The following is a 26232-nucleotide window of genomic DNA, read 5'->3' on the forward strand; positions in this document are numbered from 1 at the left end:
TTCCTAACCATTAGAGGAGCCATGTAAGTCCTTCAAGGTCACAGCATACAAATCACCAAGGTGTATTTTTTTTCCTATCAATGCCATTATGGTAAATTGAAGGTGAGTGGGTGTTATGTGTACTGTACCTCAAAGAAGCGAGAGGCAAAGTATATTTCCAAAAAAAATGCTCGTGTTCGCACAGAGCAAATAAAAGAAACAGAACAGGAGATGGCAGAGACAGATTGAAAGTGGAGGGGAGGAAAGACACTATGTGAGGTGGAGTTGTGAATCCCCACTCGAGCTGTAATGAGAATGTGAATGTGGCTCTGCGCCACAGGATTTGCTGGTAATTGGTTTAATGAATGCATTCTGTTGCCTCTGATTGAACACATGCCCCGTGTTCACTCCTCAAGGAGCCACACACATGTTGTCTTTGTTTCCTCCCGTAGTCCCGTTGACTTCCGCTCTCACTTTTTTTTTTTTTTTTTGTCTCACGCCATGATGATCTGTCCTCCGCTGTCCTGTGAAGGTCACACTGATCCCACCCCCCACCCTTAGAGGACCGGAAGGCAATTAAGCGCAGATTGTTTCTATTGGTCTTTTCCAGCTGATGGACTTAGTGACTGATCTGTTGTTCGTGTGTGTGTGTGTGTGTGTCTTATTTGCAGATTGGCCTGTGGCACTCTGAACATGGACTGTCCATGGAGAGAAAACTTCCATCAATCAATGTGACGGACACTCTCTTCAACACCACTCTCACCATCACCACAATATTAGTAAGTAATACTGTATACACACACACACACACACACACACATCAGCTGCAGTCCAGTCTGTTTCATTAGCTCATCCTTCCTCCTGATCTACATGTGGCTGACACTCTGCGGTTGACAGACAATTACCATATCAAAAAGCCATTTTGCGTTTTCGCAGCCAAACTCAGTTCTCTTGGGATCAGAGAGAAACTGATGCTGCGCAATTGTTTTGCCCTGAGTGCTTCAGAAGAAGCTACATCACAGCGCATCAGCGGGAGCTAATAATTCATCATGTCAGCCATTCACAGCCTCTGTTGTAAATATAGATCCTGTTGGCGCCGGTTCTCGCCACCCTCTCTGTGCTACCTGTTACGAGGGAAGCAGTTGTTAAGCAGTTTCCTTAATCTCCTGCCATGTTAATGATTAATAATATGTGAATCCTTAAATTAAAAGCCTCCAAAAACACAAGGAAGTGCGCTTCTCCTCAATTTTGTCTAAACAATTGTCATGGTCAGTTTGTGCAGCGCAAGCAAAGTAAATTAGGTATCTGAATCGTTGAATAATTAAACTTTAGTAAATCATTTAAATAAGATTCAAATAATAAAAAGAACCTAATACTTTCACATAATTGCTGCTCATGTTCTGCTCTGTCATTATTTAACAAATGGCCAAATAAATTTCACAATGACTGATCATAAAAATTCAGCACAACTTAAAAGTTTTATTGGATAGGGAATTAAACAAGTACTGTATGAACATGCAGGGCAGCTAAATCAGCCTCATGTTCTTGTCTTAGTGAATGGCTGTAGGTGTTTATACAGTAGCTACAGTTGAATGCAAAGGTTTGGGCACCTCTGGTCAAACTTTCTGTTGATATGAACAGTTCAGCAAGTGGAAGATGAAATGATCTCCAAATGGCATAAAGGTACAGATGACACATTCCCTTTACATTTTAAACAATATCTTCTTTTTTTATTTTCATCTTTTACATCCCCCTCACCCCCCTTTGGAAAATCAAGTAAATATCTCTTATCTACAGTAAAGTTATCTGAGAGCTCAAGTCTCCGGGGGTTTCCCATTCTTTTGCAGGCGGCTGCTTTGTTTCCCTTTTCATTCTGAAATTGTAGAAAACAAAAATAATACACTGATATTACTTAAAATATTGTGAAAGAGTGTTTCATGTTTAACTTTGTGCCTTTTGGAGATCATTACATCTTCCACTTGCTTCCACCTACACATTCACCACGCTATGAGATAATAACAGAATGTTACGAGACAGAGTTGTTTTCAAGGTAAATGCAGGGACTGCTTGCCAAAAAACTGTCCCTGAAGGCAACGTGCATCAGCTATTTTGCATGAATTTCCCTCTAAAACAACTCTGTCTGGTAACGTTGTGTTATTATCTCATAGTGTGGTGAATGTGCAGGTCACAACTTGACCACCAGAGCGTTGTGGAGTTGTTGGATTGTGTATTTGATGAGTTTGATGAGGGAAACCAAGAAATCCCATGAGCCTCCGTAGCGTAGCTCTGAGCAGCTCACGCCTCTGCTACGCCGTTCTAAAGATAGCTTGCACCGACAATTAAAGGTAACGAACCTACTGCTATATTAATATTATTATTACAGCAATGGGCCAATTTGCCAAAATGTTGAACTATCCCTTTAACAGAAATGTCTGTACTGTACTATACTGTTCACATTAACGGAAATTTGTACTAGGGGTGCCCAAACCTTTGCATGATGCCACTGTGTATAGTTCTGAATGGTCACATTGAGGTTAAAAGCCAATGTCATACTGTTGCCTCCTGGCTGCAGCTTCCATGTGTATGTTGTGATGTTGTGGTCTCAGCACACTGAATAGTAAATCCAGTGAGGACAGCAAACAGCAAACACTTTCTGACAGTCTCTCCTCAAAGGTGTTGAAGCTGTTGTGCTCAGATGTCAACAAAGGGATGGCAGCAGCTGAGGAAAGAATAAAAAAAGGGGGACCATCAAAGAGAAGTTTACAGACTCCTGGCTGATTGCTGCGTGACGTGGGGCTCGCTTGTCGTGATTGTTGCCTTCGGGAAAAAATGATCGCATCCCACCTTGGGGAAAGGTGTGTGTGTGGGAGGCTTCAGAGGCTTGTGTGACAATTTGACACTTTGTTTGAAGCACACTGACCACCGTAGTCTGCATCCGCACGCAGATACAACTAGAAACTCCTGATTATTATTTATGAGAGCATCAGCATGTGAGTCATAAGCTGTTGACATATGGCTGCGAAGTAACTCGTCATATTGCGTCATATGAAACGCTGAATGAGCTCTAACCTCTAATAGGAAAGCAAAACTTTCATTTTCCACTCATTTCATTTGCAAAAACCTGCCACATTGTGCTGCAGCACAGCTGATCCCATTTCCCACTTGTACAGATTAAAGCCTTAGACCGAAAAACATGTGCAAATATTGCACAAATATGTCTCTGCACCTAATATGTTTAATATGTTAATATGTTTTTTTGCACCATCAAATACTTAACAGGGATTAATTAATAATCACTTATTCACCTTACATGATTGGAGAGGTAGAGCACGCCTGCTGTTTATTTCCAAACCCTGTGAGTAGAGAACATTTTCTCTGTTGCAGCAGCTTTGATTTTTCCTATTTACAGTAAAACATCAAAGGTGATATGTGGATTAATGCCGGAGCTGTGTAAAATGATTCATAATCTCCGTCAGCTGCGTGTGTTTCATGCCTTTGTTCATCGCTTACACACACACACACACACAAACGCAGTCATAAACACAGAGCCATCACTCGCCCAGCTCCTCCTCCTCCTCCTCCTCCTCCTCCTCCTCTGATGAATCAGATGATAACACACAAAGTAGGTTGTAAGCAGAGGCAATTGGCCCAGTGCGTTCCTCTGAGTGGCTGGCTTATCAGCTGCGAGCGCTCAGAATGAGGGAGGGGCATATTGCCATATTTCGCCCACTGAACAACTCAACTGGTCTCATTGAGGCTGATTGGGGTTCAGATGGAACGGTTCATTTCACACAGAAGGAAAGGAAAGACACAGGGGAGGACGGGGACGGGCGCGCGTCCGTGCCGTGCGCGTTTGTGTTGAGTACAAATGAGACAATGTTTTCACAACAGAAATAGGGTGTGAAAGAATGAATTGGCCTGAGCACAGAGCTTTGATTTCACTTTGGAGATACAGAGTCCCCTGGACCAAACTTCGGAAGCCACCAAGGAGCAATTTTCAGTGCCTATCACAGCTCATTCATCATGGTGTGATTGCTGTGTCGCCGTTATCTCGCTCGTGGGCGGCAGACAGAGCCGCAGCTGAAAGCCTCCATAAGAATTCCTTACCTGTATCGCTGGCCTTGGGGGTGGGGGGTGTGTGTGTGTGTGTGTGTGTGTGGGGGGGGGGTTGAGTATGTGGTCGTGCCTGTGTCTGCACCTACAGTATTTATGGATGCTCTCTTCACACGCGTTTGTGTGCACTCTTATCATGTTCACCTGGCTTTTACAAAGCAGTTTCATTACCTCCACATGTGAATGTCACTTTCCCACTTCAGTTTCTCACACACACACACACACACACACACACACACACACATATATATACGTCTGAAAAAAAACAAACAAATGTCAGAGAATTGATGATGGCATTACACTGACTACACTCTAATCACTGACTGAGTTTGTCAGAGGCGCTGTGTGGGCCTGGGTGAAATAATGTCTCTATAGCCTCAGCGGCTGCAGCACTGATGTTCTTTTGCGTGCTCCAGATGATGCGCTCGGTTGTGTCGTTCTGCGTCTCTGTGTGTGTGTGTGTGTGTGTGTGTGTGTGTGTGTGTGTCGTTGCTGCTCTCTGTTCCGGTCTGAAGCAGCAGAGCAGCAGTCGAGCAGCAGAAAGAGTCATCTGTTCTGTTTTCATTCCTTTGTTTTCAGGTCTCTTCCATCTCAGGTGATTTGCATTGCGATTGTAACAGCTTGATTTTCACAGCTACAAACACAATCTTTTTCTATTTCCTCAGTATAGCGTAAAGGGAGAGGGAACTTGTTACTTTTGGAGGAGCCCTCTCTCCCAATTTATGACTTCAGTGTTAAAGGAGCAGGAACAAAAATCACCACACTTGTTATCAAGTATACCAGGGTCTTAACCAACTCTGAAACCACGAGGCAGAGAGCCTCGGTGAGCAGTCTGTGTCGACCAGGAAGATCTCTGGAGGAGTCACGTGTGTGGCTGCTGTGGAACGTCTCGTTTTTTTTTTTATTTGGGCACCCATGGTAACGGGTTAGAACGGACACAATGGCAGCGTGACATGTCTATTTTTCACGCGTCTCCCAGCGGAAAAGAGACAAAGAAAAGACCTGTTGATGTCATCATACCGGCAACATCAGAACAAGCCCCCCTCCACTGTAATTATTCATGCCTCTGTTGACTCTAAATATCACACATTGATACATTTTAAACCATTTTAGCTGCCGCATGTGGAGACAGTGGCATTTAATTGGCATTTTTTGTCAAATATAATAAGAAATCTGGGTGCTTGATGGCTTGATGTGGTTAAGAGCACATCCCATGTTGGCAATGCCCAATGCAGTAATCGCCGGATCGAATCCCGACTGTGTTGATCTGTACTGTGTGTCATTTCCCCAGTCTCTCTCCCCACTTCTTTCTCTCCTCACTATCCTGTCAGTCATACGATGGAACTATCAGTTTTTGAAGGCTCTTTAACATATGTGTTTGTCTTGCCTTCAGGCCCCCAAAATGTGAGAATTGAGCTGTTACCTCAGTTATCTTCCAGTGATGTAACTAGGATTCGAAGTTGCATAACCTCACCCCTACCTGGGACCGGTAGAAGGGGCTGGGAAAGCAGTGGTTCATTTGCATTTACAAAGGGACAGGTTCAGGTTCAGGTTACTTTATTGATACTCAAGGGTAAACTAGTTTTGCAGTCAAGAGTTACAACAAGCAACAGAAAACGAACAATCAAATCAGAAACAGGACATTTAAAAAGAACACATACACATAAAACAAGAGACAGATTGGGCTCGACAGAAAGTGCTGCAGTTCATGAAATAAATATAGAAAGTAAAAAACATGAAACTAAAAACACATACAGGCACTGAAACCAGCCGTTCTGAACAGGGCTGTTTTGAGAGGATGAAAAGAGCTGTGATGTTTGATCCTTGGGGTATTTTGACCAAAACATGTCACAGACATGTCTTTACAGTAAGACACCTGGGGACTATTTTAATTGGTGGATGGATGGATGGATGGATGGATGGATGGATGGATGTACGGACGGACGAAATGGACCCAAAAGTACACTTTTGTACTAGATAGATAGATAGATGGATAGATAGATGGATAGATAGATAGATAGACGGATAGATAGATAGATAGATAGATAGATAGACAGACAGACAGACAGACAGATAGATAGATAGATAGATAGATTCATCTATCATCTATCCATTCATAATAAAGTGCAATCCAACTTCCTGGTAGCCTGAATTCCCCAGCAACTTTAGATTAATCACATTCACAAACTTCTTTTTTATCCAACTTTAGTTTCACTCCACCTGTCTCGTCCCACCTGCAGAAGCTGACCACCACCAACCCACCACTTCCCCACCATATAATGGAATACCTCCTATTATGCATACATTCACCTAATATAGCCCCACCAACCTCCTCCATCTATGCACACAGGTCAGGTCACACAGGTGGTCAATATTGGAATCTGCATTAATGTTTAAAACAACAACACATCCGTCATTTATATTTTATGAGGCTACCACAGGGGATTGGTATAAGAAAATACTAAAGCAGAAAGCCACCGATATATTTAGTGTGTATCTCCACCTGGTTCACAAACACACACACATGTTGCCTTTATCTGAGAGATTTTTTAGTCTTTTTTCCATTGGCTTGATGTAAACACATATGGATATAATGCCACTGGCAAATCATTGAACAGCCCTTAGTGTGAACGTATCAGTGGATTAATTAGGCTCTCAAATAACACTCAGCGCTCACAGAATTCATGTCTCTGCGTTTTTCCTCATTTCTGAAAGGAATCAAATGGAGCAGAGCTTTACCTGTGGGGACATCGCTCTTTAGTGCCAGCTCTCCTGCCATTGTTGGGGAATCACGCCGTCTCAATATTTAAATCCCAGCTCAAGACCCATTTTTCTTGTTAGTGCCCGAAACCTGCTTTAAGCCGCTGCTGTAAGAGCCATTTTCTGCCTTTGTCATCTCAGCACTCTCGCGGTCATTCACTCAGTTCTCCTGCAGACTACCCTTGTGTCACTGAGTGCTCTCACATCCACTCACATACGTAATGGAGAAAATTCAACAGTGCACACAGTGTGGACTGATAAAAGCAGACACAGCAGCAGCAGCAGCAGCAGCAGCAGCACATTTGCTTGCGCACAGGCTCAGAAACACTGAGGAACACACACACACATGTTCCTCAGTGCATGGGACGTAACATCTGTCCCCACGTTTAAAGGGATAGTTCACCCAAAATTGAAATTTCACTCATTTCACCCTCATGTGGACTAAGGGCTGGGAGAAGTTTCAGAGTCCTCCGTGGCTTCTCTGAGTTACAGGGGGTCTCGGCGTAGCAGTGCATGTCAATATAACGGTTGCACATGGATACCAGCTGTTTTCGTAACAAAAAGACACACCAAAAAACATCCAAATACCTCCATGCTGCTCGTATGTAATGTCCGTCTTGTATTGAAGCCCCGAAATGCGAAATTGTCCCGAAAAAAATTAAATAAGTCTATATTTCAAGCTTGTTTGTAGCGGAAGCTTCTCGAAGCTCCTCTTCCCGGTTCGTCCAAATTTGACGAACCAGGAAGAGGAGCTTTGAGAAGCTTCCGCTACAAAACATTTTTTTCGGGACAATTTTGCATTTCGGGGCTTCAATACAAGACGGACATTACATACGAGCAGCATGGAGGTATTTGGATGTTTTTTGGTGTGTCTTTTTGTTACGAAGACAGTTGGTATCCATTTGCAACCGTTATATGGACATGCACTGCTACGCCGAGACCCCCTGTAACTCAGAGAAGCCACGGAGGACTCTGAAACTTCTCCCAGCCCTTAGTCGACATGAGGGGGAGTAGATAATGAGTGAAATTTCAATTTTGTGTGAACTATCCCTTTAATAGGGACTTTTTTTCTTTTTTTCTTTTTTACCAATATCGTCAGTACTCACGCTGGAACTGAACCTCAGATGTGAGTTAGCAGAGCTCTGGAGAACGACTTTTTGTGGATAAGAAACCAGTTGAAGACGTCTTCACACACCCTGAGGTTTTAAGAGAAGGGGAACTCCTCTGTGGTGCACGAGGATGGATATGAACACCCACAGGTGTACAGTACTTATATGTAAAAGCACTTTTACTCCTCCAGAGTTACGTATCAGTCCACCACCAAACTCCTCGTGGCCCTGGGAACGAGAGACCGCCTTAAAAGTCTGCATTTCTTCATAGCTTCAAACTCATCGCTTTTATTGCTGTTTTGCTGCGATGTGCAAAAGGAGGGAGATGGAATTCCCTTGTGATTTAGCCTTCATGGCAGACAGCACTTTCATATCCCTGTATAGACTTTTCACACCTTTATATACTTATTTTCATATGATTTTGTTCTCAACTTCGCAGAGGCTTCTAGTGGGAGTAGTGTCGGTGTTTGGTGAAACTTTTTTATGAAAGAATGAACCGCAGCAGATTTATCAACTTTTATGTCGCATTTGTCTTTCCATTTCTGCAACTCAGGTCTGGTTAATAGACAGTTTTGACTGCTCATTTTTAAGCAACAAATGGAGCTCAGAGAGCGAGAGAGGGAGATTGAAGTTCAGAAAAAATGAAAGAGAAAAAAGCCGAGGACTAAAAAGGAAAAGCATTTTGGCTTAATAACAGTCAAACGCTCTCTGTGTTATTGATTGCTGGTGGGCTTTTACTGGTGTGATTGATGTTTGCCAGGCCAAGTTTTATTAGTCTGTACTTAACCGGGTCAACATAGAGGGATGGAGGGAAGACAAGATACAAAGGCAATATTTTCCAGCCTTACTTCAGGAGATTGAGTTTCCTGATGATGGGGAAGGGAGGGGGTTATTTGTTATAGGCCTGAATATAGAAAGCTTTCTCATTCTTCTCATACATAAATTAACAAGAAGCTTGGAAGCGAATTATAATTGTTTTTGCTTTGTTAAGGGTCGTAGTCAGACGAAAGCAAACACTCATCCAGGCACACCTCTAGTCTTTTTGCTCTGTAGGTGTGTGTGGAGCTGCTACGTGACTGTAGCAGGTTCGTGTGTTATATACACAACGTCGTCTATCAAGCCAACCTCTGTTATAATGCGGTGGAAATTGGAGGGAAAGTAAAAACGTCCGACTCGGTTTGGCTTGACTACGAGATGGTGTCGTGGTGTAAAAAGCCTCAGCGGTCTGTGAGCTGTGAAATTGGCATTTACATTGTGCTTCATGTGAGCTGAAACATACAGTAGGCATGCACAGGTATGTACAGGCATGCACAGACACGTATGACCGAGTTAATGAATACACAGACTCATTTACTTTTACAGTGTGGGTACATAATAGTCAGTTAACTGGCTGAAAGCTTGACTGACTCGAAGACATGTTTTTTTTTCCTCATCCACTTTTTTAAATTCATTCAGGAGTGTTATCATCAGAAAATCCTGTGAAATCGCCAAAGTCAATATTGTTTTAGTCCCTTTTCATATTTTCTGATTTCCCCAGCCTGTCTGTGGCCCTCAACTCCGAGCCCAGTCAGACCTGCTGAAATAAAATAGTGACCATGTTGTGTGATGGTTGGTTGGTTCAGAATCACTGGAGAGTCTGGTAAGAACTCAGGGTTTGACTTTACAGAGTGCAGTAACAATAAACAGACCTTGTTGCAATGAGAAGTTCCTTTACTTACTCTTCAAGGTTGACATGGCAGACTCACAGTGATGTGACAGAATACAAACTATAACAACCCATAATCATGTAATTAAAACAATATGCATGAGACATGCCACCTGTGAGATTTGTAATATTCTTGTGAGTAACCCATTTTGCCACACAGCTCTAACTTGAAGGGATAGTTGAACATTTTGGGAAATTGGCCCATTGCCATAATCCCTATAGTTTTAGGAGTAGGTTTGTTAGCTTTATTTGTCGCTGCAAGCTATTTTTAGAACAGCGGAGCAGAGCCGTGAGCTGCTCAGAGCTACGCTACGGAGGCTAATGGGATTTCTTGGTTTCCCTCATCAAACTCATCAAATACACAATCCAACAACTCCAAAACGCTCTGGTGGACAAGTTGTGACCTGCACATTCACCACGCTATGAGATAATAACAGAACGTTACAAGACTGAGTTGTTTTTAAGGTAAATGCAGAGACTGCTTCCCGTAAAACTCAGCGTTTTTGCATGAATTTACCTCAAAAAACAACTCCGTCTCGTAACTGCTGAATCCATAGTGATATCAAATAATACAGACAAGCTCCTGTATTGACTGTGTAATCTTATTATATAGGTTCAATATTTGTACTGTCACAAAAAAGTTCCTACCTCTAACCAGGAATGAGCTGATACCAAGCTGAACATCCACTCTTTCACACTCAGGCTAATTACACTTCAGTGTGGTGAATGCAATGACAGTAAAAAGAAAATGTACCGTTTTCTTAGAAGCACACACCACACCTGAACTGCAACTGATGAAAACTAAACTAAACTATTTAGCTTAAAACTCTCCATGTTGGTAGGCTGGAGTCTTTCCTCTGTGTCACCAGACCGGGGCAGACTGCTCAGTCCACACAGTGTGGTGACCTTTGTAACACTTAGCTACTGAAGACAAGGGCCCAGCCACAAATACATTGTTTTTTAAGGATAAATAATTTACCAAAGAGCTGGGGACTATAGGTTTTTTATAAGAAACTAATACGAATACTATTATTTTCCCCCCAAAAAACCACAAGAGAATCAGAAATTTCAGCAAATACCCCAAAATGTAACATGATTGCATTCAAAATACCATTTGATTGCACTCAAATGGTATATCTGGAGTAAATCTCAAGGTTGTTTTTTTTTTATTATTATCATTTTTCCAGGACCTGACCAAATTAAATATAACCAAACCTTAGCTGTGTGACATTGTAAGAGACTTTTATTTTACAGTAATGTTGGCCTGATGATAGGTTTTGGCTACACAGGCTCACTTACTCTGGCATGTTTATAACTTGTTGTCTGGTCTTTGTCAGCTGCCTCTTTTTTAATAGGCTATTGTCACTACACGGCAGGTCCCTTTTAATCGAACTGTGAGCCTGGTTAGATAAATTGAATCCCTGTGATTCAAGGTGCAGAGTTCCTCCGACAGAGAGTCGATCAGTAGCTATTTTATTATCACAGCCGAGCAGGAGGCTGTTGTACTGTCCAGTGATGCAGCAAGAGAGGCACAATCCACCGTGTCGGTTGTCAAAGTGATCTGAGCGCCGCCTGTACTTACAGCTACAGGTGGAGGCAAACCGTTCCTGTGAGAGCACGGTGAGTCAGTGGCAGGAACAGTTGTGCGACAAGTTCTCATATGTATCCAATATCTGTGCAGCTTCTTCTTTTTTCTGCAGGTTTCTCTGTGAAGCAAATCAATTGAATGGCTCGGTCACATGACCCTGTGGTGAATTAAAAACACCCAGTTACATTAGAAATTAGCCTGTTTAACAAGTTCATGGTTGTTTAAAGAAAAATGCTCAAAGAAACTTAAAAAAAAGAGAACGTTCATTTCCTTTTGCTTTTTTTTGTTTTTTTTTTAATGGAGAGTGCCAGCACAAGAAACACTTAGACTTGTTAATCATTGTTATCTGATGTCATGGTGTCAAAGTAAGTTAGTTTTAGCCGGATTCACGAGCTGAGTGCAGGGAAAGCGCAACAGCAAAGTGTCTTTTTTATGATGTAGTGGAGCCTGAGCGCACCCGTTTTGACAGTTGCATTATTTGAAAAACAGCACAATAAGGGTGGCTCCGAAATACATCACCGCGGGGATCTTTAAATCTTCCCACGACATCACCAAAATGACAAAACAAGACATAAATAAACACGCAGCCATACAGAGAGTCAGTTCTCTGAGAGACAGGCTGTAAATAGGTGCATTTGCAGGTGTGAGCGTGCGCTGCTGCTCGGTTTCTTATCTACTTTTTAGCTGGATGTAACAGATTTGCACACGCCTGTCTGGCCCTGATTTTAGTGCCAAACCCACAAATCCCAGTTTTCACCGGAGGCAATAAACATGATGTGAACTGTGACCTCTAAAGGACATATGGGATGCCCCCCCGCCATTCTTCCTGAATGAAAAACCCTTTGGTTATTCTGTACAGCAATAATATTAAACTTGAAAGGGTCAGTCCAACAATCTAGCAATCTACTGACATACAGTTGTGGAGGCTTTCCAGAGCTAGGTTTCAAATGGACTCAGACCAAAGTAACACTCTAAAGATATCTTTACTTTTAGACTGAGGTGTGGGTCAATCTGCGAGAAATGTTTCCCATAATGCTTCAGGTCATACTTCCATGTCAACTTCTTTCAATATCAAGTCTGAGCTGAAAGAATCTGATGACACTACCAGAGTCATTTTTCAGCTTTAACCCACTCTCCACACTCATAAAAGCTGATTTACAGAGTTAATGCGTAAAATCGCTGTATTGCCCATTGAAAAAGCAAATGGCTGGATGAAGAAATCTCATTCAAATATCATATTAATGAATTTATCTTAAAGTTGCAACAAAAAATTGGTTTTCTGTACAGAAACAAATCTTGTTTTCCAGTGCTTTCAAGAAAAGTAATAATGGAAGCTGTGTTTTTGTCAGTTTTATGGATTATGGAGACATTCTGCTCCTTCAACTTTAAAGTGTCTGGACTCAGTCTGTCATTCTGCCCTTAGATTTATTACTGGTGCTAAATATGGTACTCACCATTGTGTTCTCTATGAAAAAGTTGGTTGGCCTTCTCTTGGAGAAAGGCACAAGAGGCTCTCTGGCTTTTATATATTTTTAAGGCCCTTCTAGGCAGATTTCCACCATATATTGCAAATTGATTGGACTGGAACTTAAGCACTTATATGACCCGCTCATCTGATCTGCTACCACTCAAAGTTCCTTGAGTTTGTACAAATATTGGTTAAACTTGCTTTCTTATGATGCCTCCAACTGATGGAACGCACTCCAACACATCCTAAAGTAAAAAAAAACAAAACAGCGCTGTTTTTAACAAATGTACGGTGTCCTTCAGTGTTTAGAAAGGCGCCTATAAATAAAATGTATTATTATTAAAGTTGGATGCACTTCCTTCACTCACAGAGTTCAGGACCTTAATCTCATATCATTGTGTTTCTAACTGTAATTGTTTTAGATGATTTTCTTCCTTATCAAATGTATATGTAGCCTATATATATTTTTGTAATCATTGTCAATGTTTTTAATGCAACTCTCTGCGACATTGAAAATGAGGGTAACCTCAACGTCCTTCAAGAATAAATAAAGGTTCATAACAATAATAAAATCCGTCATGATTTGCCTGCACTGTCTAAATTTTGCCAAACCGTGTGTGTGTGTGTGTGTTTTCCAGGAGAATCCGTACGTAATGCTGCGGCCGAACCACCAGGAGCTGGAGGGGAACGACCGCTACGAAGGCTTCTGCGTGGACATGCTGAAGGAGCTGGCAGACATCCTCAAGTTCAAGTATCGCATCCGGCTGGTGGGGGACGGACTGTACGGAGTCCCCGGAGCCAACGGGACGTGGACGGGCATGGTCGGAGAGCTCATCTCAAGGGTGTGTAAATATATACACACGCTGCGGCTCTGCATGTGCCGCCTGCAGACGAGCCAATAACCAACGATTTATGTTTATTCCAGCATGTAAGCACACGAGTATCGAAGGAAGGCGCTTTCCTAGAGGCTCTTACGTACTCAAACACTAAAGTGTATCGCTGGGCTCTCATACAGTCGCAGCTGGCAGCTTTCCTTCATGTTATACACTCTTCTCTGTCATTCAGGAGTTGGCCTTTTCAGCTTAACCATTGTATTTCCCAGAACAGCGACGGCCTGTTGGTGGCTCGTTCGCTGTCAGCTCCTTTCCATAAGCCTCCTGAAGTGACCTTAACAGACTTTCCCCGTGAATCAGTCTGCCTCGTTGATGGTTAATCTCTGAGTGAGGTCTTACACCCTCCCAGCTATTCTGTACGTCGCTGCGAACAGGCTGATAAGCTTATATAAGAGAGCTGAGGGGAGGCAAGGGGGAGGAGAAGAAGTGAAACAAGCCAAAGAAAAAGAAGGAGAAAAAAAACAAGTGAGGATGGGGAGAAGGGAATGAAGTTAAGAGGGACTGAGTCGATCCTAAGTGGTGATCTGTCTTAATTCTGCGGGCTAATGGAGGGCAAAGTCATTAAGTATGTAAAGCAAGGAGTGCCTGCTCTTGTTATTGTCATAGCCTGCCACCCGCCCTCGTCCCCTTGGAAGTCGCCTCTGGAAAGGCTGACCTTCAGCTGAGCAGCGGCCGAGTCCGACATGTGTCTCTGACAGCAGCTTGATGCCGGCGGAGTGGCAAAGTGGGCGGACAAAAAGTCGAGACGTGCTCGGGAGAGGGATTTGTCACGGGACGGGGCGGTGGGGAGGGAGGGGGGGCTCCACGGTGGACTGAAAGGCTTCAGCTTGTTTGGTTAAAGGCTTAGACAGGAATGGGGGAAAGATGGCAGAGTTGACAAAGGGAACAGCCACGTTGGCAAGTTTATTGGATGGTATGAAAGGATGTGAAATATACATTGGGAGCAGCAAAGGAGCACAGCCCGAGGTGGTTCTGGACCCCCACATATACCTGTGTCCCTGCCAGGTCCATTCAGACCGGACAGTGCTTCTCAGCGGTGGTAATCAGTTTGATGGGTGTCAGACAGACAGAGCTAACAACGAGTCAGACCAGGACCGAAACACAGTACGAACACAAATTCTTCCTAAAAGAGAAACTAGGCAGGATTTTTCCCGTGGCTATGCTACTTTTTTTTTTTTAAAGTATATTTTTTGGCTTTTTATGCCTATATTAGATTGATCAGTTGAGAGAGACAGGAAATGGGGAGGTAGAGAGAGGGGGAATGACTTGCAGGAAAGGGCTGCCGGATGCAGGATTCAAACCGGAGCCGCCAGCAGTGCTACGTGGGGTCCATATGGGCCCCACTTGGGATGCAATTGTGGGCCCCATATGTGGCTTGCACCCAGGATCCATATAGGCCCCTACTGTGGTAGCCCATGGGCATTGCCGCGACACAAACGCGCTCCGCGTAACCCGTAATCTTTTGTATATGACAGTTAAGACTACACAGAATATGTATATGTCATATAACATTATCCACCGCTCCATGTATTGATTTTTAGCCGGCTTGGTTGTAAACAAATCCACATGGCCGAGAGGAGGGTGAGCAAAACAGCAGAAAAGCAACCAGACATAGTTCCCCTTTAATCCACAGTGCTGCAGTCAGAGAACAGAGGTGTACAGCATCCCCAAAGACTAAACTCTTGGGGCCCTAGTTTCGTCGACCAGGTGAAGTCTAGCATCAGCGCAGCTTCGCCACGCCAACGGGGTGTGGCCCAGGTCCATTTCGCAAGTTTGCTGGGCCGCGCAGTCAGACTTAGACCAGCGCAACCCCTCCCCTCGTCCCTCCCACCGGCGCAAACGGTGAAGAGGGAGGAGAGAGGGCGGGAGGGAGACAGGAGGAGGAGAGAAAGGCGTGGAGTGAGTTTGACACAGCCGAGTCAGATCTTCACCAATCAAATGAGCTCCTCTCCTCACCTTTAACTGCGCGGCGGGTGATGCGCGCTGCAAGTTTGTCATTTTATACTTGGACATGGACGGAGGAGACAGCGACGCCAGAGGCCGAACCTCTCCCAGGAGGAAACAGCTGTTTTGGTCCGGAGGTCCGAGCTCAGAGTGACCAATAATGAGTTTACTAATATACTTAACCAGGATTGATCTGATACACTGAGAACCCCTGCCCAATCTAAGAAACAACTAATACACTAATAAAGAAACTCACATTTATTCAAACCCTATGTAAGCAAGATGACAGGTGTACACTAATCACAACATAAACACAGACCATGTGGATTAAATCAGCGTAAAGGACTCGCGCTCTCTCTCTCCCTCCCTCTCTCTCTCTCTCTCTCTCTGTCCTCCTCTCTCTCTCTCTCTCTCTCTGTCCGTCTCTTTTTTTCTCTTTTTTTTCTGTGATAGAGATGCTGAGTATACTGTAGTAGGCTATATACTGACTATCTGATACCGAGGCTGTTGTGGTGGACTAAGAGAGATGATGATTTGTGTTTTGTTTTTCATTACGGCTGCGTGATGCGGTCGCTCTCCGCTAATGAATTAATAAGTAAATAAATAAATAAATAAATAAAGGGGATCATCACAACGTGTGGTATCTCAACACGGCAGCGACATGCAGTCATCCACCCTCAGTCCTGCTTTTGGGACATCCACAGCTGCTTTTCAGTGCCAGTTCGTCCCTGCTGTGTTAATTCAGGTGGAGTTTCCATTACGCTGCCGACAGCCTTTGATCTCTGCTTTGATCTGACGTCAGATGTGACGGGACAATCTATATAGATATAAATTCACGTGTTGATTCCGTTAGTTGCATTAAATAGTGGTTATTGTGGATATTTATTGCATTGAAATGTGTCTGGAACTGTGGAGATCTGCCTGTGAGGTCTTGGTGACGTGTGTGCACTGCAGGTCAGTCAGCCAAACTTCCACTGCACCTGCTGCGCTTCGCTCTGCGCTGAGATTAGACCTGGTTGGAGGTGGCGAGCTTTCAGCGCAACCTCGGCGGGACATTTTCGGACAAAACTTCCACTGCACCAAGCTGAATCTGTGACGCCTCCCCCTGCTGCGCGGCCACGCCTATCTCAGCGCAGCGCGATCTGCCAATCTTCCAATCTGACTTTGCGCTAGGCTGCGCTGGTCGAAACTTGCATTAGACCGGCTGCGCTACCTTGCGCCACCTGCGCTGCGCCAGCAAACTAGGGCCCTTGAAGTCAAAATGCATCCTGGAGGCTAATGTTTAATTTATGCTCCATATTCACAAGTTTTATTTTGTCCTTTTTTATTTTTTACCGGGTTAGGGTGACATGATGGAATGCAAGGGGATACAGGTATGATGCAATATTGAACACCAAGCATTACACAGGCTTTTTTTTTCTTGTTTTTTTTTTTACCCAGTTGTACTAGAAGGCATAACAGCAGGCAGGCGGAGGAATCCAGTAATCAATATTAATATTCCATTGTCGCATAAATATTTCAGCCTCTGTTACGTCTGTGTGTTCATTTTTCAAAGGATCAGTGACTTTCTTTGTTGAAATTGCCCGGATGGTCGTCCCGCCCGCCGTCCGTGCGCGCGGCTTCCTTCCAGCGCTCAGAGCAGGCAATCAGACTTTCAAACGACACAGGGAGAGAGGGAAAAAAAAACATAAAAACAGATGAGTCTGCTGTGGTGGAGGGGGGCTGGGGACAGCTGATGATGGAGGGTCAAAGCCTGCAGGCTGAGGAGTGCAGACGGTCACAGAGGTGGAAATTTTGAGTGTAATGTACTAATTGAAGCACAGACAAAGTGGGACTGGGGCTTTCAGGTGAGTATCTGAACGTGTAAAGGTCAGAATAATTACTGGGGAACATTACACATCACATCACAGCAAATTGGATGTTGTAGCAAAAGCCCTCTTTCATGTTCGTCTGATGCCCCCCTCTCTTTTTGTCTCTCCCTCTCTCTCTCCTTGACGGCCGTTTGTGGATTTTGAGTGGCATATGCGGCGCCGCAGCAGAGCTCCCCTCTCTCTCCGTCCGCTCTCATCCTCCCATCCCTCTCTCCGTCTCCCCAATCCTCTTAGTTCTCCTGCAGCAGACAAAGAGCAATGCGTTGCTGCTTTTACTCTTCGCTCCTCGGGGAGATGAAAAAAATCCCTTGCAGTTGCACTTTGCTGGCCTGTATTATTAGTGGGGAGCCATCCAGTATTCAGCGTACATTGACCATTTCTACGTGTGTGTATGTGTGTGTGTGATACACCAAGTACTGCTTTGTCAAGTGATTTGTCTTGACAGTGCTCCCTTGGTCAGCCACAATGGTTACACTGAGCTCTCTTATGCCCTACACACACACATAGACGCAGTGTCAATGCTGGATTATCCTCACCACAGATAGCGCTATTGGCGGACAAAGAGGCTGTGGGACACAAAAGGGCATTATAAAGGAATTAGCAACTAGTTTGCCCACCTCTTATGTCATCCTTCGTCTCTTCTTCAAGCTCTAAAGTGATTGGTTGGTGTCGCAAAACCCCTCCGTTACACCCTCGCCGCTGTGTTCAGCTGTGTTCGGCTGTGTTCCCTTCAGTGTGTGTGTGTCTGACCGTTGTGTGTGTGTTTCAGAAAGCTGACCTGGCGGTGGCGGGCCTCACCATCACGGCGGAGCGCGAGAAGGTCATCGACTTCTCCAAACCCTTCATGACCCTCGGCATCAGCATCATGTACCGCGTCCACCTGGTGAGTTACCTCCCACCACGCCTCACACACACATACACACACACACAAACACAAACACACACATACAGTACACACCAAACAGTCCGGTCAGTCCGGCTCTAGTAAAGCTTGCAGACATACTGTACCACAAAAGGCTCAGCCATGTCTAATGGCTGGAAAAGAACTACTAGCCCTTCTGCTCTGTAGAGTCTCTCCCACTTAGTCTGGCTAAATCCCTCCACAAACCCTCCTCACTGCTCAGCTCCCAGCTAACTGCATTTCACCTGCGCGTTTTCATGGCTGTCATCTACTTCCTACTTCCACATCCATCCCCTTTTTACTGTCTCTGCAGTAGGGATGGGAACCTTTCACATTTGAATTGATACGGTACCGATACCCGGTACCCGGTACACAACGGTACCTTTTTCCTGTACTTTCTGTGCGTGTAATGTAATTAAAGTTATTTTGTCTGTAAAAAAAGACAAAACTCTGAATTTTGAACATACATTTCTCAACAACATCACAACTCCTCAGACTTAAAGAGTATTTTTTAGGGATTTTAGGGATGGGAAATGATTTTAGTTTATAGGACTGGTGTGGAAAAAATGTAAATGTTCCATTTTTACTGTGACAGAAGGAGAAACATGGAGAGACTCCAGCCTACAGCCATCAGACGGCTCTGTGTGAAACTCTGTCAAATAAAAAACAAATGAAACTGAGGTGCAGCACAAACTCTGCAAGGTGCAGACTGATGAGAAGCGGTAGCCTACTGGAGAATATTATTGATGTATTGACAAAAGGAGACTCCTCATTTTGATGTGCTGAGGACTTAATTGAATTGAAATTGAAGTGGTAGCCTACCGTTACAATATTTTCCGGGACCGATTCTCAAATCAGTCCATGATTCCATTTATGAAAATGGACGGCTGATTTTCAGTTGGTGAATTAAAACAATGGGCAGTTTGTAAGGGGTGGTGGACTTGAATATTCGCATCAGACAGACCCTGTATCCCTAACCCTAACCCTGTGACCCCTGTATCCACTCTCGCTGACGCATGTGACACGATGGTGCGTTCAGGTGCCGAAATGTGGTAGCCTACCGTTTGGCTTCACTGATCGATACTTTGGTGGGAATTCGGTCGCTACCAATAGGACGAATCTCCTTGTTGTTTACAACTACTCCCGGGTAGAAAACCAGCATGAGAACAATAGTGACGGACGAGAGTTTCGCTATATATAGGCTATCTAATTTTTCATGTCACTATATCGCCGTTTAGACTAATCTGATGCTTGTAAAGTTTATAAAACCAATGATTGGACAAACATTACTATTTACGTGTGCACATTTTTGTAATTAGTCATGGTTATCAGAGATTAGCCGGGCTAACGGTTAGCTACCTGTTTAACTTTAATAACTCAGTGACTCAATAAACGCTCCATGAAAAAAAAAATTCTCCAGCGGATATCTGAGTTCCAACATGACTGAGCTAACTGGAGTAGTTTCATGTTGTGTCCGACAACGGGAGGGTTTTAACAGCTGACGTCCTGATGTTAGCTTAGCTATTGACGTTATCTTAGCTACCGCGTTAGCTTAGCTACCGCCGTTAGCTTAGCTACTGTTAGCTGTCCCTGTCAGCTGCAGCCACTGATGCTTTCTAAACACCGTGATTCCCCCAAACTGAATAAATACAACACATACCAACACAAAACACACACACAGAAATAGTAATGTTTCTTCAATCATTTCAGATTTGTCTAAACGGTGATAGGGCGTGGAAAATATGATATATAGCTAAACTCTCCTTCGTTACTACTGTTCTCATTCAAATTACGTGCAGGTTTTCTACCTGGAAGTAGTTGTAAACAACAAGGCGATTCGGTCTATAAAAGTACCGAACTCGGTACCCATCCCTACTCTGCAGTCTCAGCTTTTCTTTTTTACCAGTGTCCAGTTCTTTTCACTTCTCCAGAGTTTGCTCATTTCCTCCTTCTGTTGCCGTGTCCCCGGCAGCAGATGGCCTGTTTTATAGTGTGAACTTCCTGATGAATGTAGCGGTTTCACAGTTGTGTTCTCCTTGCCCTCTGATTGTGTTTGGTTTCGTCTCATTCGCACAAGCAACACGCTCCGTGCTCCGTCGAGAGCAAGCCCAAGCAAAGAAACGGTGAAACAACAGCAGGGGCAGGTGGAAATGAGCCAGTGTTTGCAGAGTCAGTGGCCCATTAATCATCAGCCCCCCCACCACCACCCCCCACCCCACACACCAACACCCAAGGTGACACAGCAGGACCCAGTACGGCTCTGGCCACGGGCCGCAGCCAGGCGCTCTGGCACGTGCACCAGCTAACATTAGTGTAGTATCCCGGAGGGGGCGTTTACTCACATTCCATCTTTTCTTGTAATCCTACGTGCTTCTCACCTTCCCATCGTCTGCACACACACACACACACACACACACACACACACACAGCACTAATAGGTGTAACAGTGAGGGACTCAATTGAGCACCAACAGTTGGGGAGAATCAATCGATGCTCGCTGCAGGTGCAGTGTTAAATGGGCTCCTCTGTAGCATATCACCTCTGAAACGGGAGGCGAGCTGGCGGGTGGCTGCGCGAGGAGGCGATACGGAGCCGATGTCCCCCCAGGGGCCGGCACGCGGAGTCGGAGCTGAATTAACACGGACTTGACCCAGATGACTCTTAAATTCCTGGACAATAGGTCAATAAGAAAGAAGAAAATAGAAGAAAAAGGAGAAGAGAGCAGTTAATATTCAGATTCTGGTGGAAACTGCATGAGAAACATTCAGCACAGATAAAATAAACACAAAGCACTGACAGGTTGAGGTGTAGAATATATTGTACACAATATAGGAGACAAAAACATCACTAAAAATCTGAAGGAAGAGTCTCCCTGAGGTGCGAATAAAAATCCACTCTCTTTGTGTTCCAAGGACAAAGAAATGGGACTGGCTGTCTGTACAACAAGACTCAGATCTCAAAACTAATACAACCAATTGGCAAGAAGCCATGAGCCGCTCAGGTACTAACGTATAATAAACATGTGCACAGGATTTCTGGGAGAGAGGCCGACTTGATATGAAGATACACAACATCTAGTTACATTTGCACTCAGCCGCACGAATCCCAGAGGCACACGCTACTGTATTAGTTTATTTTCACAGCATAAAGTTTAGAGTTCCCAAAGAGGCGGAGACAAATAATCAAAATGCACGGTGAGAGAGGGACAGAGAGAAGACAGGTGTCCCCCGTCTTCGTCTCTCTGCCTCACGCTCGCTTTAATTTCCCATCGCTCCTCGGTAGTTTCTCAGCCCCCCTCAGCATGGCTCTGCAATTCGATATTTTTGAATTTCTGTGACTGCACTTGTTTTGTTCTAATCCACTAACTATCGATCTGCGGCACGCTGATTTCTACAAGGAGGTTTGCTGCTTATTTCAAACTATAAATGAAAATTTCTGTCCAATCAATAAGAATGGCGAATGCAATGAAATAAAGCCGCCTGTTGGGTATTAATTACCCTCAGACTATCGGCTATTAATCTCCATTTCTCCTCTTTGTATGTATTGTACGTCTGTCTCTCTCACACACACACACACACACATACACATACACAGATGTTGTTTTTCTCCTTTATTGTGTATTCTTATTTGTTTTGTCATTAATTTATATCTATTAAGGCGGTGATAGTCGTTCACATTCTCAGCCAAACAAAACAGACAATATTTATTTGAGGAGCAACAATATAGCAAAAGGCATAATCCTGTTTAGGGGGAAAAAATTACTTGAGTTTTGCGAAGCTATCTCGCTGCCTTTAAGCCCAATTCAGCCCCAGACAACAAAACTAAGTGAATGTATTTCCCATATGAACCGGCAGAAAGATGCAACAGCCTTGGACCCAACCGCCACAGGTTCCTCCTCTCTAAAAACTCTCATCTGTCACAGTCAAGTTTTCCATGGGGCGTTCAGAACAGTGGTACATCTCAGCACTTAATTACCTGTCACATGGCTTTGTGACGCTGGTTTACATTACACAGAAAAGACAAGGGGATCAGATTCCCTCCGGGGAACGCCATCGTCGCCTCGTGTCTTCTTGTGCCTTGTTTGCCGATGCTGTTGTGTGATTTCTGAGGCGGCGGAGGAGTGAAATGAAAAATATAGGAACAAAATCTCAGACAGCTTGTAGAAGAAGAGGAGCTGTGCCTGTCGCGGTTCTCCGGAGGTCTCGCCTGAGTCTTTTATGTCTGGTTGGGGATTTGTAGTTATGTACTGCACATAGTCAGTGTATTGTGGTACATAGTGTAGTGTGCTTTCTGTCCTTTGACTTGCATGTGCTTTGAGGTCGTAGATATTAATTAGATTTGTCTTTAAAGAGGACACCTTCACCTCAGCAGCTGGTACTAACAATACACAGTATGTCAGAGTTATGAACCCAGATGTAACCTAAAGCTACCGTCGACCTCTTCTCATAAAAGCCCATTACATCCATCACCTGGGCAACAGAAAAGGCCACATGCTGGAACCCCAGACCCCAGCGCTCCGAGGTGTTTAGTATCCAGTAGTGGGAATAACGGCGCTACATTTTTCAGTAATGAATCAGTCAAAAAAGGTTACGAAAGTAATGAATCAAAAAAGTTACTGTTTCCCTCGTTATAAGGCCGTTACCGTTAGTGATAATAAAATGCGCTGTTACTTGACTCAAGAAGTCCCGACACAAAATAATAGACCCATTAAGGTGTATGGTATAGCATACACCAGGGGTGTCAAACATGCGGCCCGGGGCCAAAACCGGCCCGGCAGAGGGTCCAATCTGACCCTCAGGATGAATCTGCCAAGTCGAAGACAGTAGAGGCATAATATCGTTGAAATCACACATATTTTTTCAAGAAATTTCACATTGTTCATTATATGTTTTATAAAAGGATAGTTCATTAACTGTACACATCTTTATGATGTAATGTATAATAATGTATGTTCCCTAATACAAACGGAAAAATTATTTTTATTTATAGGTTATTGTGCTGTTATTTTACTGGTCCGGTTGACTAATTCAGTTACTTTTTGTGGAAAGTAACTAGTAACCCTTACAGAAAAACCACATGAACTTCACATGTGATTCACATGTGATTCTGTGAAAAATGTTTAAAAAATTTTGCAGATGGGAATCATGTTATTTGCACATGGGAAACAAGTGGTGCCCAATTTTATGTGAACCATGTGGTAACATGTGATCACTTGTGTTATCCTGTAGAGCACAAGTGTAAAACATGTTGGAAAATGGGTTCACATGGGAATTCACATGTGATTCACATAAAATTGGGCCAAAACCACATGATTCCCATGTGCAAAATGTTTCACATGTGATTTTTCTGTAAGGGAACTATAGGCTAACTAATTACCTTTTCAAAGTAACATGCCCAACATTATCGGTGCCAGTTCCATCATTTGAATGATTCCTTAATTTGGAGACTGTGTAACAAAGTCAACGTGTGTGTGTGTATACAAGAGGACATGAGAGAGGTGCTTAATTAGACATAGGAGTTAATTAGAAGCGTGTGGAAGCCGTGTCAAATTCAGCAGCTGCCCCGAGCGTCGAGCGCAGCATACGGAGCTTTATTGACTCTCCGGCCTCACAAGACCTCAGGCAAAAATTACACAGTCTCCAACACACGCAGCACTGAGTATATAGATACACACACACACACACACTAACCAGCCACTTTATCAGGAACGGCATACTAATACTGGAAACGGCCCCACTTAGCTCTGAAAACAACCCCAACGCTTCCAGCTGTGCGTTCAAACAGATGTTGGAACCATTCCTTAGAGACTCTGCTGCGTGTTGACATGACTGCATCACACACACACAAACACACACACACACAACATTTCATTTCATCAGATCCATCAACTTCCTGCTCTGACGCATCTCAGAGGTTTTCCACTGGATTCAGATCTGGTGACTGAGGAGGCCGCCGAGGTTCACTGACTGAACACATCATCGCGATCGTGATTTGGTCTGTGAAGAAGCCATTTGAATAAGCTAAATTTCGACCAGAAGGGGAGGGGCACACATGGGCAGCGACAGTACTCAGATCAGCTGGTTGATTCAAACCATGATTGACTGGTATTACGGAGGCCAAAGTGTGACAGGAGAATATTCAGGAATTCATGCTGTTGCTGCCAAATTCTGCTTCTACCATCTGCTGCCTCAAAAACTCCACATGCATTAGACCAGGCTACGTTTTTCCAGTCTTGTACTCTTAGGTCTTGGTCAGTCTGTGTCCACACCGCAGCCTCGGATTTGGCTGACAGGTGTGGAACCTCCTTCACCCCAATTTTCCACATGTTTTTCTGCTCAGTACATTTGTAAAGAGTAGTTATCTGAGTCACCATGACCGGCCTGTCAGCTCCAACTACCCTACCACCCATTCCCCTCTGAGCTCCCTCATCAACAAGGTGTTTTATCTGCACAACTGCTGCTCACTGGATGTTTTTTTTTTCTTTTTTTTCGCATCACTCTGAGTTAAACCTCTTGTGCATGAAAATCTCAGGAGATGAGCAGTGTCAGAGTCAGGACTACTCAAATCAGCTCATCCGGCACCAACCATCATCATACTGTACAGTACCCTGGTCAAAATCACTGAGATCACATTTTTTTTCTCCATTCTGAGGTTTGATGGGAACACGAGCTGAAGCCTGTGTCTGACCTGTATATGCAGGATTTCATTTACCGCACCGTTGCCTCGGGATTGGCTGATTGGATAACTGTATGAATAAGCAGGTGAAAAAAAAAAGTGTACAGTGTAGCTCCACGTGAACGCTCTCATGCAGACGACAGAAAAACACACACTGTAAACACACGGACATAAATCCCAAGTGGCAGCAGCATGTTGTTGCCAAAATGACCCCGTGACCTCGACCAAACCGGCCGCCCCTCCGCAGACCAGCCCTGCGGCCGTCTCCACGGCAGCAACAGCTGCCAGCAGCCGCTCCGACACGATTAGAAATGCACACACTATCAGAGAGAGAAAAAAAAAAAAGACAGAAGGTAGGGAGAGGCACGGGGATGAGAGAGGAAGAAAGCCAACATAAAAGAGAATGTGCAAGGTAAAAAGGTAAAAAAAAAAAAAAAAAAAGAGGGAAGAAGACAGGGGGAGAGAACATGGAGAAATGGGAGCAGAGAAGCAAGCAGGAGAAAGTGAGAGTTGAAATGACAGTAGAAAGTCTCCTTCAGTGAGCCGGTATTCAGGCAGGCAGCCTCCGGGGGGGTGTGGGGGTGTGGGGGTGTGGGGGGGGGGGGCAACAGCGTGGTATGAATACCAAGCGGGAGGATGACTAGGTGAAATCCTTGACTGGATAACCTCACCAGCTCCTTCAGCCACCCTCCTGGCAGGCAGGCTATCCCCCGAGAGAGAGACAGAGGTGAGGAAGGGAAGGGAGGAGAAGGGAGGGGGGGGGGGGGAGGTGGACAGTAGGGAGAGAGCAAGGGCAGTGCAAGGCAGAGAAATGAATGAGGTCTTCATCTGTGTGTTAAGAGCAAGAGAAAAGATATACACATACCATTATGGGCGGCAATTCTTCACTTTTGTGTTTCTTGAGATGTACTCGTAAAAACAGGTCATAAAGGATGTTTCGCCCTCTGCGCCGCGTCTTCATTCATTCTCTTTGGGTGTTTTGATTTGCCTGATGCCCTCTCCTCATCTTAACATGACCATAAACCACTATAAAATGATTTCCCCGCAGCTAATAAAAAATTATTTAAACACGGAGGGGGGGGGGGCAACCTGTGGCTGTAATGTACACTCACATACTGATGTTTTGTGTTTGTTCTGCTCCATAGAGGCAGATTCACTTTTAATATCTATCTATCATGTAAAAAGGCAACTTAAGAACATCAGCACTTCCAGTTTGTTAGGGTATT

The 26232-nt window shown here is 44.2% G+C and overlaps 1 protein-coding gene across 2 annotated transcripts in view; it reads left to right on the forward strand.

Annotated features, from left to right (window-relative positions):
* grik4 (glutamate receptor, ionotropic, kainate 4) overlaps positions 1 to 26232 on the forward strand; it is a 271682-nt gene that overhangs the window by 229633 nt on the left and 15817 nt on the right. For both annotated transcript variants that reach the window (XM_085796529.1, XM_085796530.1), the window contains exons 11-13: positions 651 to 758; positions 13361 to 13564; positions 18200 to 18313. In XM_085796529.1, coding sequence (XP_085652655.1) covers positions 651 to 758; positions 13361 to 13564; positions 18200 to 18313 — 426 coding nt within the window. The remainder of the gene's footprint in view (positions 1 to 650; positions 759 to 13360; positions 13565 to 18199; positions 18314 to 26232) is intronic.

This window comes from Trachurus japonicus, chromosome 13 (genome assembly GCF_045865225.1).
Source record: "Trachurus japonicus isolate A0001 chromosome 13, Traja_1.0".
Lineage (NCBI taxonomy): Eukaryota > Metazoa > Chordata > Actinopteri > Carangiformes > Carangidae > Trachurus > Trachurus japonicus.